This window comes from Salvelinus namaycush, chromosome 17 (genome assembly GCF_016432855.1).
Source record: "Salvelinus namaycush isolate Seneca chromosome 17, SaNama_1.0, whole genome shotgun sequence".
Classification (NCBI taxonomy): Eukaryota; Metazoa; Chordata; class Actinopteri; order Salmoniformes; family Salmonidae; genus Salvelinus; species Salvelinus namaycush.
In genome coordinates, this window is record NC_052323.1 from 17,189,639 (window position 1) to 17,206,550 (window position 16,912).

The following is a 16,912-nucleotide window of genomic DNA, read 5'->3' on the forward strand; positions in this document are numbered from 1 at the left end:
ATAGGGGGAGATTGCGCCCCCTGTAGCAAATACTGATTAGCAGTTGGAGTGGCACCCTCTTCCTCTATGTAATCCTCCTGTTTTGGGGTCTGTTTTTCCTCCTCAGGTCTCTCTCTCTCTTTATCCGGGCTGACCTGATCTTTCTCAGGGCAGGAGTGCTTCTCATCCTCTTCCTCCTCTTCCTCTTCTTCCTTGTTGGGACGTTCTTCTTCCTTGTTTTCTACACTAGGAGGGTCCACTTCCTTTTCATGGAGCTCCAGAAAACTCTTGGTCCTCCGACAGAATTGGGGTGGGGCCTGGGAGTTGTCTTTCTCCCCCTCCAGCCAATCAGAGCTGTGTATGGGGGTGATGATATCATCCTGCCCTTTGAACTCTGTGTTGGTGTTACTCTGCTCCTGTTGCTGGGTCTCAGCCTTCCTCTGCAGGTTGGCACCATTCTTCGCCAGCTTGGGGTTGGTGGAGAAGAATGAGGAAGAGGATGAGGAGTAAAGAGCAGAGGATGAAGAGGACTTGGTGGGGAGGCGCTTGCCGCCAGTGGGGGGCTGGTTTTGGGCGGGAGGGGCGAGGGTGTCGCTCAGGCCCATGGCGCTACACACGCTGGTCATGGCGTATCTATGGCGGCTCTTTGGTAAAGTGGCAGAACTCCCCGTTTCCATGGCAGTAGGGGACTCCTTTATAACATCACAACCCAAGAGTTGGTTGTAGGAGGAGCGCAGGCTGAGGGAGGTGGGAGGGGCGGCAGGGGGGCCGCTGCGATTGGCCAGGCCGACAGAGGAAGGGGAGGAGCCACTGCGGGAGAGAGGGGGGGTGTGGACGGACATCATGACTGACGAGGGGTCAAGAGGTCAACTGGAGAGGGAGAGAAAAGAGGAGAAAGGGCTCACTAAGAGTACAACAAAACACACACACACACACACACCAGCTCCATGCTCTCATAGGAATTCAACATCTGATACTGATGACGGCGCCCATTATCCACCACAGTGCTTGAAGGAAACTTGGCCTGAGTCAGGTCTTCTCCATGTGTGATGAGTTAGAAGGATTACAGGACTGGGTTGGAGGTATGAGGCGGAAACACAAGACAAGTCAGCATACAGATGTAGGATCTTAATTTGAGCCAGTTTGCTGCAACAGGAAATGTGAATTATTATGTGGATTATAATTAATGGACATTTTTGTAGGGGGTTGATATATTTTTTGTAAGGGAAAAATCAAGTCTGAAATTTCAAATTCAAAACTTTCAGAAGACTTATTAAACCTCAAATACACTATAAGTTGGCAATGAAAATTCTCCTGCAACAGGGTGATCAAATTAATATCCCACATCTGTATGACTAAGGCAGTCTAAATGAGAAGCACACATGAATAAAGATACTCCGTACGGCTCTATAAAGTCCTACAGACCATCAGGCCCACAGCCACTCCTCTGGCATTGATCTGTTGCCACGGCACTCACACAAAATGAAAAGCCTCAACTATTCAACATTCTGACAACACATCGACCAATAGCGGAGGGTTATATTGACGCACTCTGTGGTGTGTTTTATAACTGTGTTCCAATACAGTAACACCCTCTCTCTCCCTTTTTGTTTCTCACATCTGGTGAATATGTCACACAGTTTAAAACAAGGTGCCAAACCTATAACATGGGTCCTATTTTCTTGACATGCTTGGCAATCATGAGGCTTAGCGCTGTCAATGTATTCATCCACAACCGATACACCATGCCAAGGCTAGAGACAGGCTGTTGGAAGGTGTTACGATGCTAGGTCCAGATGCTGACAAGCTGCAGAGCAGATCCTACTCTCTAGCTGACTCTTTTATCTCCCTGGTGATCAGCTTTGTGCGGTCAGCTGGACCCAGCCAGAGAAAGAGGGAGAGAGGGACTGCAGAGTATCATTGTCAATTCAGATGTAATCAAGAAGAGGCAGGGCTTTGAGTTTCGGGCTCAGTGGTTGGTTTTTATCCTCTTAAGGACAGGGGGTGCTGTTTACACTTTTGGGGAAAATCGTTCAAAATTTAAACGGCCTCGTACTCAATTCTTGCTCGTACAATATGCATATTATTATTAATATTGGATAGAAAACACTCTCTAGTTTCTGAAACCGTTCTAATTATTTCTCTAAGTGAAACAGAACTCTTTTTACAGCCCATTTCCTATCCGGGAGTGAGATTTCCAAAAGCGAGGTCTCTCTTCAAGAGCTTGTCTATAAAAGGGCATGTCACTTATGACTGTAGAAACACGTCATACACCTTCCCCTGGGTGTCATGCGGAAGTGAGAGCAGAAATGACTTGATTATCTCGTTCTGGGATTGAATACAACCTCTTGGAGTGAGAGGTCCGCCATTATTTTTTTTTGGAAGGCGCGAAGTTGGACCTGGAATCGCCTCCTGGAAAACCGTCGTTATAGATGAATATGATCTCCGGCTTCGATTTTTTTTGATACATGTCACAATATCATCCTAAAGTATGTTTTTTAAATATAGTTTAATTATATTATTGAAATTTATTCGGGACTTTAGACGTGATGCGTTGGAGGAATTTGTTCAAGAAGGAGAGGTTAGCGCGGCATGGCCAGTGCGCATGCTATTTCAAGAGGGAAATAGTTCGTTCTGGATCCAAACAAAGACGGTTCTGAACAAAGGACCCCTTGTACAACATTCTGATGGAAGATCAACAAAGATAAGGACCCAATTTGGGATGCTATTTCATATATCTGTCGAACTGTGCTATCGCTACGTTTGCCTTGAATCAATGCTGTTTTGTGATAGCTATTGTAGTAAGCTAATATAACGATATATTGTGTTTTCGCTGTAAAACACTTCAAAAATCGGAAATATTGGCTATATTCACAAGATCTTTGTCTTTCATTTGCTATCCACCATATATTTTTCTGAAATGTTTTATGATGTGTAATTAGGTAGTTGACGTTGGTGTCTGTATTTACTCTGGCTACTCCCGTGCTATTTCTGACTGTAGCTATGATGGTAGCTATGATGGTAGCAGTAATGTAAAACTGATTTATAGCTCAAATATGCAAATTTTTTGAACAAAACATAGATTTATTGTGTAACATGTTATAGGACTGTCATCTGAGGGAGTTGTTTCTAGGTTAGTTAGGTTGGTTCTAGGTTAGTTAGGTTGGCTTTGTGCATGCTACCTGCATGCTACCGGTGCTGTGAAAAATGTCTGTCCTCTTTTGTATTTGGTGGTGAGCTAACATAAATATACGTGGTGTTTTTGCTGTAATACATTTAAAAAATCGGACATGTTGACTGAATTCACAAGATGTGTATCTTTCATTTGCTGTATTGGACTTGTTAATGTGTGAAAGTTAAATATTTCTCAAAAATATTTTTTGAATTTCGTGCTCTGCCTTTTCAGTGGAATGTGGGAGGAGTTCCGCTAGCGGAACACCAATCCTAAACAGGTTTTAACATACTCTGTTCTTCAATTCAATCATACTCCAACAAATGAACACACACACAGACACTTGCACGTCACACACGCACCCACACACACGTAAGCACGTACAGGTAAACAAAGACAAATGCAAGCTTCTTTCATGGAAAGATGGAAAACACGGACACAGCAGATTTGAAAACAAGACAAGCACTTGGAAAAAGCAAGAGACTACATTTTAAGACAAAATATCTCCACACAATGCACTTTTTCATGAGGGCCCCTCGTCCTTCTCTGGGTGGTGTTGTGTCAGAGAACACGCAGGAACTAACCTGTAGAACTTCTGTAACTCTCTCTCTCTCCATCTCACTCTCAAATATGACACACAAATAATGTCGATAGACTAAAATGGTACCAGATACTTAACACAAAACATGTCTCACAAGGATACTTTGTATCTCTGTACAAAGTGACATTATACCTTCTGCTACTGATTTCAGGACAGTTTTTTTTACATTTCTCTCACTATCCTCACTATCCTCTCACATAGTAAATACCCTGGCCTGGGAAAACACCAACACGGAGGATACAGTTGATGATACAGTTGATGATACAGTTGATAAATGCCCAAATGCCTGCTTTCTTTGCAGAAATGTCAGAGCTGGAGAGAGAGCTGCTAGATCCAGACCGAGACAGTGTGTTTTCCTCTGACTCTGCAAGCCTCAGTTAGCAGAAGGGCATGAGACAAATACAGGAGAGATAGATATTAGAGACCAAGTGAGATAGTACAATGACACAGCAGTTTTCAGCAGGAACATTGAGTTCACACCATCATGCTCATCATGCTCAGCTGTTGTCTTACTACACACGTATCATTATGTTCACATCACTTTAGGTCATTCATGAGACTTTACCAAACATGGTACCATGACCCATATTACAGGACGTCACCTAGCAGTGTCGTCATTTACAGCAGAGAAATGTCTAGAAGACTGTTCCCTGGCCACAGATTCATCTTCGACTTAATCCCGGACTAAAAAGCTATTTCAATGGAGATTCTCAACTGAGCATGCTTTTTAGTCCAGGATTAGGCTTAATCTGTGTTTCAGAAACCAGCCCTCAGAGTTACTGCAGGAATAAGGAGTTGACGTTGAAAGAATAATCATAGACTCCTGTAGATAACATACAGTCAGGCATGAGATACAGCCTTCTACATACCGTAGGTGGGACAGGTGTCAGAGAATAATCATAGACTCTTGTAGATAACATACAGTCAGGCATGAGATACAGCCTTCTACATACCGTAGGTGGGACAGGTGTCAGAGAATAATCATAGACTCTTGTAGATAACATACAGTCAGGCATGAGATACAGCCTTCTACATACCGTAGGTGGGACAGGTGTCAGAGAATAATCATAGACTCTTGTAGATAACATACAGTCAGGCATGAGATACAGCCTTCTACATACCGTAGGTGGGACAGGTGTCAGAGCAGCACTCACGACAAAAGCAGGTTAGAAGTTAGTTTCAAAGGCGAGAAATGTTCCCTCTAATGGTTTGTGGCACTGAGCAAATGTTAGGTCTTGCGAGCGGAAACTTGAACGTTGTGAGAATTTTGTGCAACTTCTGCTGCACGTTTACAGTGAACACTGAGGTTGTACCCGTACAGTTTTAGACAGTAGCCAATATGCTATTGTGGCTATTTGTCCATAATGTAGGCCTACCAACAAAACCAATGGAGCAAAACCCATAACATTTTCACATGGAAATAGCTTTTGATTTCTATGATATAGCCTATAGTTACATATATGTGGTGTTCAATGCAGGCCTGCATTGCATGAGACTTTTAAAAACGTTTTTACCTGATGAACAGTTCTCTGCTACCAATGACTGGAACGAATTGCAAAAATCCCTGAATCTGGAGACTTACATCTTCCTCACTAACTATAAGCATCAGCTGTCAGAGCAGCTTACCGATCACTGCACCTGTACACAGCCCATCTGTAAATAGCCCACTCAACTACCTCATCCCCATATTGTTATTTTTTTGCTCGTTTGCACCCCAGTATCTCTACATGCACATCATTATCTGCACATCTATCACTCCAGTGTTAATACTAAATGGTAATTACTTCGCCACTATGGCCTATTTATTGCCTTACCTCCCTAATCTTACTACATTTGCACACATTGAATATAGATTTTTTTAAATGAAGGGCTTGTAAAATGAAGGGCATGTTTTCTTTACTTGGTCTGTAACACCATGGGCCAAATAGGTGAATGTAAATTGCATTGTATTGTGTTGCATAATGCAAGAAACCACTTTACAAAATACAATGTATTATTATTACCATACAGAGAATTAGACACTGTAGGCTACCTATTAGCTTATTTGCATATTCAAGCCTGTCTCCAAATACAACACTGTCCCTTTAATTATGACATTAGCTTTTTACCTGACTGACTTTTTAAAGACATCTTAAAATGTGCTGTGAGAACTCACCTTCAATGTTCCCTCAAAGCTGTGCGCGGCCACGTACCTCCTCCAGAACTGCAGCGCAGACGCAAGATATTGAACTTCACTGAGTTCGACCCATTAGTTTGTGACCTATACTTATCTATAATTGGGCAAATAACTAGCAAAGAATATCAACAAATGTGCACACGCGCGGCTCTGAGATCTGATCTGATCTGAAAAGCGCATTCACTTGCGGGCTACCAGCGCCAATAGAATTATACTTCGTTTCGCTCTGGCTTTGCCTACAACAAAATCACAGACTCAATCTGGCAAAGTTAGCTTTGTCTGGTTTTGTTGCATTGAAAATGGGCTGATATAATGTTGAATCGATCACAGAAAAAAAACGTTGAGTCTATATAGTGCAAACTAATGGGTCGAACTCAGTGAAGTTCAATATCTTGCGTCTGCGCTGCAGTTCTGGAGGAGGTACGCGGCCGCGCACAGCTTTGAGGGAACATTGAAGGTGAGTTCTCACAGCACATCTCAATAGCAATAGGAAAGAGAGATGGGTTGTTATATGCCTTTCACACACACTGATGAACAGATGCTGCTATAAGCATCGATATGAATATTTAAAATAGTCACCTCAAATAATCTCTAATAGATCTGTACTGTAGCCTATATTACTGAAACCGGCTTGGGGATACTCCTGTTAAGGAATATTCAGAAAGAAAAGACTACTTGAATTTGTGCAGGCCTCGAAGGTAGGCCTAACTATTTTTCAAACGGTGTGGTAGGCTAATAACTGGAGTTGATTAATACATGATACTACATATTTCATACATATGCCGCCAACATAAAGCTTCAACCAAAATGCTAGAACATTTCAACGTATAAAAGATGACACTAGATGGGTGGAGTGTCTGCATCCTCTTCTCGTTACATTAGCCTTTCTAACCTTATGATCCGTCCTGCAGCCTCGCCTATTTCAATAAATCAAGCAGAAATGTCCTATGTTGCAAAGTGAACACCAATCTGTTGCGAATTCTGGAAACACGCTAGAATGCAGTAGGCTATACATATCAGACGCAGTTAATCTTCTGACGTCTCTCCCACCCAATATTCTCCCCATCACGTCACCGCTCTGGAAGGCGAACGCGCACCGCACACACTTTATTTCCATTCATTCACTCACCGCGTTTGACAATCGTGCTTCTATGCCACGACGACACGTCAACGACGACACTGATATAGGACAGAGAAGTGACTCCGGCTTTTTAAGCGCGAGTCCTCCCGTAGCTACACGTATCAGATCACATCACTCTCTGGTCTCCTCCCGTGCTGGTACCTAAAGCTAATCTCTCTGCGCCACTGCCTCCCAAGCGACCAGGACCCAATCAGAGCGCTGGACGCAGGACGCTGTGTGCGCAGAGCTGTTCGGAAGAGACGCAGAGCCAGAGCACCATCATAAATCTGCTATTTTGGTTTTTATAGTGGTATTCAACTGATGTAATGAAACACTGACAATTGATCACAACTTTTGTATAGAGTACCATTTTGGCATCCATGTAAAAAGTGATTGATCGAAGTGATTTATTGTGTATATAATTTCAGCCAGAGCCAGCACCTCAAGAGTGAACAGATTCCAATAAAACATCCATAATCCGGCATAAAAAGCTACAGGACCTTCAACTGTTGCAGTGCCACAGGCGATTGTCTAACTAGACACAGATGACGGTATAGTCCAATAGACCTGTAGCTCCTTTTCCCTTGGTGCAATGACAAAGACAATGTCAATAGCTTACGACACAATGTACAAGTTCACAAATACTTCAATACATTTTCTGCTAATATCAGTGACACAGGCCCAGTGGTAGAAAATAGCTTTATTTTTTTTGTTATTGGTGTTGGACACCTTGTGCGTTCAGCAACAGTAGTGCTTCTAATGCATAGAGAATATACATGACATACATCATCCACCACCACCAAGAAGTACTTGCTGTTTTCCCCATTCTTCAGCCTCACTGGATACCATGGGTAGACAAGAACAGTTTACACATGCAAAGCATAACTGAAATAGCAAACTAATGAAGTTAAGATGAAGTCACATAAAGAAAGAGGGTCAAGTAAATACAATGACTTAGTAAGGCACACATTTTATCGCAATACCATCTTTCTACCCATAGGGCAGTTTGTTGTACAAAAACTGGCCAAGATTGTGCCACGAGAACATTTTGTAGGAACAATACTAAAGTTATTAGTCACGCTCCAGAGCTTTTGTACAATTTCAGCCAGTAGTTTTTAAAGTAGCGCTCACAGGCCAAAATGGGTCCCTGAAAATTGTGTAATGTCATCCATATGATATGTTATGTCCTGCAAACATTTTTCTTTGCAATTCGTACAATATGATACGAATTTGTAAGTGCTTAAGATCCCAGACTGCGTCTTTAAGTAAGCTAACAGGAAAAGCCATAGAAAACCTTTGACATGCCTACCTTTCAGATGTATCGTATCTCCCATACTTATACACATTCCTCAACAAATTGACCTGTGGTCAAATACACACATATATACAAATCTAGATAGAAGTGCTGAAAGAGGGACATTAAATACTGGGTTGTGTCAGTAAGGTTAAACATCTGACCATGCTATCCCTCTTCAACCTTATGGTATAGATTACCAACTGAGCTACAGAGGACCAATGTGGTTGAGTATGGTGCTTACAACGCAAGGATAGTGGGTTCGATTCCCGGGACCACCTGTATGTAAAATGTATGCACATATGACTAAGTGGCTTTGGATAGAAGTGTCTGCTAAAAAGGCATATATTATATTATTCATGATTGTGGTGCCAACTATCCTGCTCCTATAGTCCACCTCACGGCGTTCCCCTCAGAGCTGGGGGTGAGAGGGCGGAGGGAGGACAGGATGGGTGGGGGGGCCATACTCCCTGTGCTCCAGGAGTGGGGGAGGGTGGGGCGACTGGAGGGAGGGACAGGGGAGGTGAGGGTGGAGAGAGTTCCACGCAGGCGGTCAGCAACGGAGAAACATGGGGAAGAACGGATAGAGCGCAGGACGGCATCTTATAGAGGGAGAGAGAAGAAGATGGTTATAATATAGGACTACGGCCATTTCTGTATTTAATTCAGATTTGTGTAAACAACATGAATCAGTGCAAATAGGCTTCAGTATAGATCTGAATTGTGTGTGTCTTGGACTGTGTCCTTACCCTCCAGTCCAAAGGGTGGCGCAAGTAAGGTCTTGGCCTGGCTGTTTCCTGCCTGGGCTGCCCTCTGATAGAACCCAACTGCTGTTCTGAAGCACTGGGACACCCCGAACCCACTCTCATAACACTGACCCAGGAACAGCAGGGCCTCACTGTCCTACACACAGACAGAGAAACACACATCAGCATCACATCACGCTGAACTGAGACCAGGTTATGATTGAGACCGTGGGCTATAATTACAGATGTAGAGTTTAAGTGTAGTGGAAGTCACTCACTCCGCTCTCTGCTGCCATCTTCAGGTAGTGCACTGACTTAACGCCGTCTCTTACGGGCTCCTGCGAGAACAGAGACCCCAGGTACACTTGAGCCTGAGAGAGAGAGAAACGGAAGAAAGTTCAAAGAAAAAGACTGTTAGAAAAATACCAATGTTCTCTTTTAGGCAACGTCTCACACTCGCTACATATACAACACACACTCCCTCACTCACTCCTCACCTCTCTCAGCCCAGCTGAGGCAGCCTGTTGCAGCAGGCTGATGGCTGTGTCCAGGTCCTGTTGTGTGCTCTGCTGCCCTCTGCTGTTCAGGAGGAGTTTGGCACAGCGGTACTGAGCCTGACTGTGACCCCCTGTCGCTGCCTGGCTGTAGAACTCAAGAGCCTGTACAGGGAACATGAAGAGGGGAGTCACAAGACAGGAATTGTGTAATTGATTGTGTGAGTTTCACTGTGTGCGTGTGCTTGGATGTGCACGTGACTGTGTGCACGTGTGAGTTTGACTGCATGTGAGATTGAGTGTGTGTTTCTTACCTTCTCCTTGTCTTTGCATACGCCCCTGCCTTTCTCATAACAGACTCCAGTGTTGAACTGGGCCTTGTTGTAGCCCTGTCTGGCAGAGGCCAGGAAACAGGAGAAGGCTGCCTCATAGTCCCCAGTCTGAGCACTCTTCAGACCGATGATGTTGAGGACTACAGGAACACTGGAGTCGGCCACCTGCTGGAGGTTCTGTGCCGCCCCCGCCAGGGCGTCCTGAGGAACACAGAGGGCAAAGGTCAGAGTCAAAGGTCATCAACAGGAGACCAGCAGCTTCACCATCAGAGGAATGAATCAGCCTAAAAACTCACCTGGTCATTTTGCTGCTCAGGCTGTTCCCTGTCTCTGGTTCTGTGGTTGTCTTCAGGCTGGGAGGACTCTGAAAAGGATGACTCCTCTGTAACATGGAAAGATTTAAAAAATCATCCCCTCTACAGCGGCAGCTTTTCATACCGCGCCCGCTGGCTTTCTGTCCGACTTTCACCTGCTACCGCAAGAACTGGTCCCGAACCTAACCGCAGTACCGCAATGTTACTTTAGAAGTATGTGATGCAACTCGCTTGCCAGCCATGGTCCCAGCAATTTCGCTGCCTATAGCACAATATCAAATGCGCAAAAATAACCTAATAGGTTAAATTAGCAGAGATTCTCGTGTGGCCCATTAGGCTATCTGTATTACTGGGTTGTATCAGCCAATATGGCAGACGTATTTTGAAGAGAGCAGAGTTGCAGGGACAGCTTTGAGCTACGCGTTATAGCCTACCTTTTAGAGGAGTGGGACGATCTTCAGACCGACAAATATGGGTGATCAAAATGCATTTCTAGGCAATGCAGTAAACTACAGCCTAATCATATTTAAGAAGTTAATTTCCTCGGAAAGATAGCTGCCCTCTGCATAGAATATAGCCTACTAGTTTAAGTGAGACCACATGCGCACCTGATCTCAGGTACGGCTAATGAACTTGAAGCAGCAAGAATGATGAGGGGACACTTGAGCTACCTTTTGCATAGAGGATATAGCCTACCTTTTAGGAGGGGAACGATTTGCAGGCAAAGACAAACGGCTAATGAATATGTATTGATAAGGGAAAAAGGTGCAGCACATGGAGCACATGTTCCGTTTCAACGATGATCATGTCTTGATTGCACCTCCCCTCACGATGGTGGAGCGCCCTCCACTTCTTTCCATTGCCAATATTTATTTATTTCCAGACACTGTAGTGAACTATAGCCTAATCATATTGAAGTTTGTCCTTTGAAAGATGAGTGCCACGGGATTCTCTGCCCATACATAGGCAGCCTACTCTATGTCATTGACGCCACATACTATAGGCACACGTGACCTGGCGCGCCCAACGATGACAGGAGAGGCAGGCTAACGCATACAAAGCAAAAACATGACCGTTTCCAAATGATCTGCGGGACTCCAAAAATCAATTCATCCCAAAGTTGTCTGTCTGACCGCCCCCGCGCGCAGCATGAGAAATGCAGACCGAGCCGCAATGATCTCTGTCGGGACCTGCAGGTCCCACGGTCGTTCCACAGGAATGCAGCCCTCTACTATGTTGCTTTATCATGTAGTCTGGCAGGCATGGCTTTGTGAAAAGCCTGATGTAAGACTATAAGATAAATATTGTTACCCAAACACTTAACATGTAAAGGTAGAATGTGAGACTGACCCGTTCCAGAGGAGTCGTGACTCAGAGTTGCCCGCTTGTGGTCAGAGAGGTGACTGTCAGCAGTCAGATGGTCTTCATGAAACTGGTCAGGGCTGCTGTAGCTGCTCCTGGGACTGCTGTGCTCCTGGCTCTGGGCCTGCTGGCTCGGGACCTGCTGGCTCGGGACCTGCTGGCTCGGGACCTGCTGGCTCCGTCTCTGGGGCAGACAGTGCACACTCCTCCCTCTGGGCAGCACGTCACGGCGAGATACTGGACAAACACAGTGGGAAGGAGAGCAGACTCATTCTGCATTCATGTACTACCATAAAGCTTTGAAATTGAGCAGAGAAATGAGCTTCAGAGTTCCCTCGTCTGAATGTCACAGCTCAATATCATTTACAGGATGAATTGCTTGGGATTATAGTGGGTGTGGCATGACTCACGTTTCTCCAGTAGGACACGGTAGCCACACTTCTGCAGGGTTCCCTGGATGGTCAGGCATCCTGTGTTGGGCGTCTGGTTGGGGTCACTCCCAGAGAACTGAGAGTGGATCCTCCTACAGATCTGCATCAACAGCACCGCAGCTGCCCCCTTAACAGAGAGATCACAGGTCATTGTTTTTTCCCAAGTGTGCCATGTGCTTTATACTTGCATCTTAATGTGTGAAAAGTAGCCAATACCCAGCCAACTGCATCCAAGGCAGTGTAGCGGGGGAGCCCAGCGTAGCAGAACTGAGAGGTCCTCTTCCTCCTCTTGTCTCCATCGTCCCCTTTCTGAGAGCTAAGAGAGAAAGAATATGAATAAATTATATAGAAACTTGATTGATTTGACTTATTAGGATCCCCATTAGCGACAGCTAGCCATACCGGGGTCTGGCAAAATAGACATTACAGACAAGACTTCACAAGTGACATACATTTTAAAACATTAATATGTAGTGTGTGTGCATCTATTAGTTACGCATTACATGTCAGATTCCTTATCCCCTAGTTACTCTGCTGTATTAAACCATCACGGCAGGCGCCTCAATGAGAGAGGGTGTTCATCTCCGTTTCCCCTACAGCACACCAAGAAGTAGAATCCGATTTTTAAAAAACACAAAAAAACACCTTATGGAACTCCAGGGACTGTGAAGTAACACAAATATATGTACAGACACATGCATACACACACATGATAACATACACACACGTACACATGGATTTTGTGTTGTAGATATGTGGTAGTGGAGTAGGGGCCTGAGGGCACTCAGTGTGTTGTGAAATCTGTTATGAATGTATTGTAATGTTTTAAAAATGGTATAACTGCCTTAATTTTGCTGGACCCCAGGAAGAGTAGCTGCTGCCTTGGCAGGAACTAACGGAGATCCATAATAAATACAAATATATGCACAGCGGAAACAGGCCAGGGCCACAGGATGATGCAACCAGCTGCAAGGCTGGCAGAGGGCCGCAGAGTTCGTCAAAGAAGGGGGAAGGAGGGGGGACACTATGGAGGTTTGAAGGGAAGGAGTTTTTCTTCTTCACCTTTATTTAACCAGGTAGGCCAGTTGAGAACAAGTTCTCAGTTACAACTGCGACCTGGCCAAGATAAAGCAAAGCAGTGTGACACAAACAACAACACAGTTACACATGGAATAAACAAACGTACAGTCAATAACACAATAGAAAAATCTATATAGTGTGTGCAAATGTAGTAAGATTAGGGAGGCAATAACTAGGCCACAGTGGCGAAATAATTACAATTTAGCATTAACACTGGAGTGATAGATGTGCAGATGATGATGTGCATGTAGAGATACTGGGGTGCAAACGAGCAAAAAAATAACAATATGGGGATGAGGTAGTTGAGTGGGCTATTTACAGATCTGTACGGGTGCAGTGATCGGTAAGCTGCTCTGACAGCTGATGCTTAAAGTTAGTGAGGGAGATATAATTCTCCAGCTTCAGTGATTTTTGCAATTCATTCCAGTCAATGGCAGCAGAGAACTAGAAGGAAAGGCAGCCAAAGTAGGAGTTGGTTTTGGGGGTGACCAGTGAAAGATACCTGCTGGAGCGCGTGCTACGGGTGGGTGTTGCTATGGTCCGGAATTATACAGAATGGTGTCGTCTGCGTAGAGGTGGATCAGAGAATCACCAGCAGCAAGAACAACATGATTGATATATACAAAGAAAAGAGTCGGCCCGAGAATTGAACCCTGTGGCACCCCCATAGAGACTGCCAGAGGTCCGGACAACAGGCCCTCCGATTTGACACACTGAACTCTGTCTGAGAAGTAGTTGTTGAACCAGGCGAGGCAGTCATTTGAGAAACCAAGGCTGTTGTGTCTGCCGATAAGAATGCGGTGATTGACAGAGTCGAAAGCCTTGACCAGGTCGATGACGACGGCTGCACAGTACTGTCTTTTATCGATGGCGGTTATGATAGCGTTTAGGACCTTGAGCGTGGCTGAGGTGCACCCATGACCAGCTCGGAAACCAGACTGCATAGCGGAGAAGATACGGTGGGATTCAAAATGGTCGGTGATCTGTTTGTTAACTTGGCATTCGAAAACTTTAGAAAAAAAGGGCAGGATAGATATAGGTCTGTAACAGTTTGGGTCTAGGGTGTCTTCCCCTTTGAAGAGGGATGACGACCGCGACAGCTTTCCAATCTTTGGGGATCTCAGACGATACGAAAGAGAGGTTGAACAGGCTAGTAATAGGGGTTGCAACAATTGCGGCAGAATTTTTGAAAGAGGGTCCAGATTGTCTAGCCCAGCTGATTTGTAGAGGTCCAGATTTTGCAGCTCTTTCAGAACATCAGCTATCTGGATTTGGGTGAAGGATAAGCGGGGGGGCTTGGGCAAGTTGCTGCGGAGGGTGCAGAGCTGTTTGCTGGGGTAGGGGTAGCCAGGAGGAAAGCATAGCCAGCCGTAGTGTCCCAAAACGATGCTAATGCTAGCAGATGGTTCTTCGGCAACATCGTAACGGAATAGCCTGTTGAGAACACATCGGGCGATTATGTCGGCAGACCAGTCGTGATGGATCGGCGGGGCTCCGTGTCGACAATAAAGGGTCCAGGCCAATTGGAAAAAGAGGTATTGTAGCCTTAGAATTAGCTGGTATATGGGCCTAGCTCGAGGCTAGCTCAGGGCTAACTGGTGCCTGCTTCGGGACAGAGGCGTTAGCTAAAATTAGCCACTCATTTGCAGCTAGCTAGCTGCGATGATCCGGTGTAATGATCCAGAGCGGCAGGAATCCGGTGATGTGGTAGAGAGAAGCGGTCCGATATGCTCTGGGTTGATATCGCGCTGTGCAGACTGGCTGGTATTGTCCGAGCTAAGGCTGGCTGGTGTCCGAGCTAAATGTGAAGACCGCTAGCAGTGGCTAACAAAGACTAGTAGCTAGCTAGCTGGCTAGCTCCTGATGGAGGTTCCAGTTATAAGGAATAAAAAAATGAATGAAGGGGTGAGGTTACCTGCTGTCGGGAGAGTGACAGCCGGTGGAGAGCAGGGTGGAGGTGTTGATGACCTCATCTTCCACGTGGTGATTCTGAGACAGGCGCAGGGGGGCGGTGCCATGGCACCGGCTCAAAACTGGTGGCAGAGGAGTAAGAGATGGGTTTGTGATTGTGTAGAGAAGAAGTTGACTTCATTCAGCAAAGCAGCCAGGTATAGCCTGGAAGATACTGGGCAATTCTACAGAATATTGCTGAGACTCAGATTTTTCACTTTAAAATGTCAAACAAACCAATGATTGCAAAGTTAAAACAACCCATAACAAGGACTATGTTTAACAAACAGTTCCACTGAAAATTGTACTAAAACACATTTACTTGAACAGTGCAGATGCAAAAGTTTTGCAATCATTGGTTTTTGTTTGGCATACATTTCAAAGTGAACAATCTGAGTCTCAGCATCATTCTGTTACCATGGAATTTCCCAATTGGTAATACTGTCTACATTTCTGCACGTTACAAACACAGAGTACAAGCATTGTCCTTTATATGTGATATGCATTATAATAAAATGAGCTCGGAGTACTTGTTTATTCTGTGCAAATCAGGTCTTTCTCGTCATAAGGGTGTTCAAACAAACCACAGTAACATAAGGTGGTGTCACCAAACAGGTTACAGCAGTGGTTAGCTAGTTAGTCAATGTTATGCAGACACATCGACTTGTCTGAAACCAAAACAGACTTGATCACAGTTGACAGGGTGGAGGCTGTGGCTAATCAAAACACCCAGAAAAACTAATTATAGCTATGTGGAACAGAAACTAGTATGGCCTAGTTAAGACAAACTGAGAATGACCGGCCCCCGTTTTAAAACATTCTAGAATATGAGAGAACTTGCTATCAAGCCTGTCAATGATTCTAGCTGGTGGGCATAATAGTAGTCATGACAAAATAAAATATTAAAATATTACAATTGCAAATCTAACACATTATTATGACACTTTTATAGACACATCTAGCAAGCGTCGACGTGAGTGCATAAGCAAGGTTAGCTAGCTAATGTTAGTACTAAACAGAACATTGTCAATTATATTTCGCTCACCTCTTCCAACAAACCCTTGTACTCTCCACATGTTTCGTTGTCCTGAAGTTAATTTCAAGATTAATATTTCTACATATTTGCCCTATATTAGTGTATTTAAAAATTCACTGCGGGAGTATTCTCGCCCCATAAGCACAGGACGAGTACAGTAGCTCTAGTCTAGATACAAAAATAAAGCATGGAACAGTCACGAGTTATTTTGGAAGAAGGCAAGCCCCGGCAAGGAACGTTGCCCGGAAATAGCAAAACGTGACGTGTTGCGGGAAGGTAGAATTATAAACGTGTGTCCGTTAAGGTCCTTGTAAAATGTGACATTGTACACCCTTGACCAAATGTCAGTTGTATATTCTTTATATATAACTGTGTTCCCCATGTACTTTTTGTATTGATTTGATGTTAATAAAAAATAAATACATCAAAAAGTGTTGCGGGAAGGTCCTTCCCGGCTTCACAATGCCGTCTACCGACTTCTTATTCGATAAGGTTTAACCGCGGTTGGCATCCAAAAAATGTTGCATTACTGCCACCTACTAGACTGGAGTATAACTCCCTTTGCTTAAAAATACAACATAAAAATACCATACCATCTTAACACTACTGTTTACGTGTTTACGGACATATTCAATCTCTCCCTATCCCAGTCTCCTGTCCCCACCTGCTTGAAGATGTCCACCATTGTTCCTGTACCCAAGAAAGAAAAGGTAACTGAACTAAATGACTATCGCCACGTAGCACTCACTTCTGTCATCATTAAGTGCTTTAAGAGGCTAGTTAAGGATCATATCACCTTTACCTTATTTGACACCCTAGACACAC

The 16,912-nt window shown here is 44.5% G+C and overlaps 1 protein-coding gene across 2 annotated transcripts; it reads right to left on the reverse strand.

Moving 5' to 3' along the window:
• Positions 1-7,729: 7,729 nt before the first annotated feature.
• On the reverse strand, positions 7,730-16,338 carry LOC120062376 (DAP3-binding cell death enhancer 1-like). 2 transcript variants are annotated; one of them, XM_039012305.1, is made up of 11 exons: positions 16,097-16,338; positions 15,017-15,134; positions 12,238-12,337; positions 12,001-12,148; positions 11,579-11,827; positions 10,211-10,278; positions 9,897-10,115; positions 9,586-9,747; positions 9,367-9,459; positions 9,092-9,245; positions 7,730-8,944 (listed from the first exon to the last, which is right to left on the reverse strand). In XM_039012305.1, the coding sequence occupies exons 1-11, from the start codon at positions 16,125-16,127 to the stop codon at positions 8,718-8,720; spliced, it is 1,569 nt and encodes a 522-aa protein (XP_038868233.1). In that variant the 5' UTR covers positions 16,128-16,338; the 3' UTR covers positions 7,730-8,717. The 2 variants fall into 2 exon arrangements, with proteins under 2 accessions (XP_038868233.1, XP_038868231.1); XM_039012303.1 differs by having other exon boundaries at positions 10,211-10,296.
• Between the last annotated feature and the right edge of the window lie 574 nt (positions 16,339-16,912).